The sequence below is a fragment of the Aptenodytes forsteri genome, unplaced genomic scaffold (assembly GCF_000699145.1).
Source record: "Aptenodytes forsteri isolate BGI_AS27 unplaced genomic scaffold, ASM69914v1 Scaffold304, whole genome shotgun sequence".
NCBI lineage: Eukaryota > Metazoa > Chordata > Aves > Sphenisciformes > Spheniscidae > Aptenodytes > Aptenodytes forsteri.
The window spans coordinates 724,177-724,464 of NW_008794886.1; the positions used below are offsets into that span (position 1 = coordinate 724,177).

Consider the following 288-nt stretch of genomic DNA (forward strand, 5'->3'; position numbering starts at 1 on the left):
CCCTCCCGTCCCCGCCGCAGGCCTTTTGCCAGCGCTTCGGCGCAGGCACCCACCTGGCCTCGGTGCACAGTGCGGAGGAGCACCGGGCCATCGCCGCCCTGCTCTCCTCCGCCCGCTGTGGTGGGGACAGCGAGGAGGAGTGCGGAGACGACGGCATCTGGATCGGCCTCCACCGTCCCCTGGGGGTGAGTGCAGCCCCGGGGCAGAGCCGGGACCCCCCCCGAGACCCCCGAGACCCGCTCCCGGCAGCCCCAAGTGGGGCCGGTGGCACCAGCTGGGGGTCACAGC

The 288-nt window shown here is 75.0% G+C and overlaps 1 protein-coding gene across 1 annotated transcript in view; it reads left to right on the forward strand.

Moving 5' to 3' along the window:
- The window catches only part of CPT1B (carnitine palmitoyltransferase 1B), a gene marked incomplete at its 3' end in the record, with an annotated part of 30,637 nt that extends 30,452 nt beyond the window's left edge, over nucleotides 1-185 (forward strand). Inside the window, exon 11 of the mRNA XM_019470892.1 lies at nucleotides 21-185. Coding sequence (XP_019326437.1) covers nucleotides 21-185 — 165 coding nt within the window. The remainder of the gene's footprint in view (nucleotides 1-20) is intronic.
- Nucleotides 186-288: the final 103 nt, after the last annotated feature.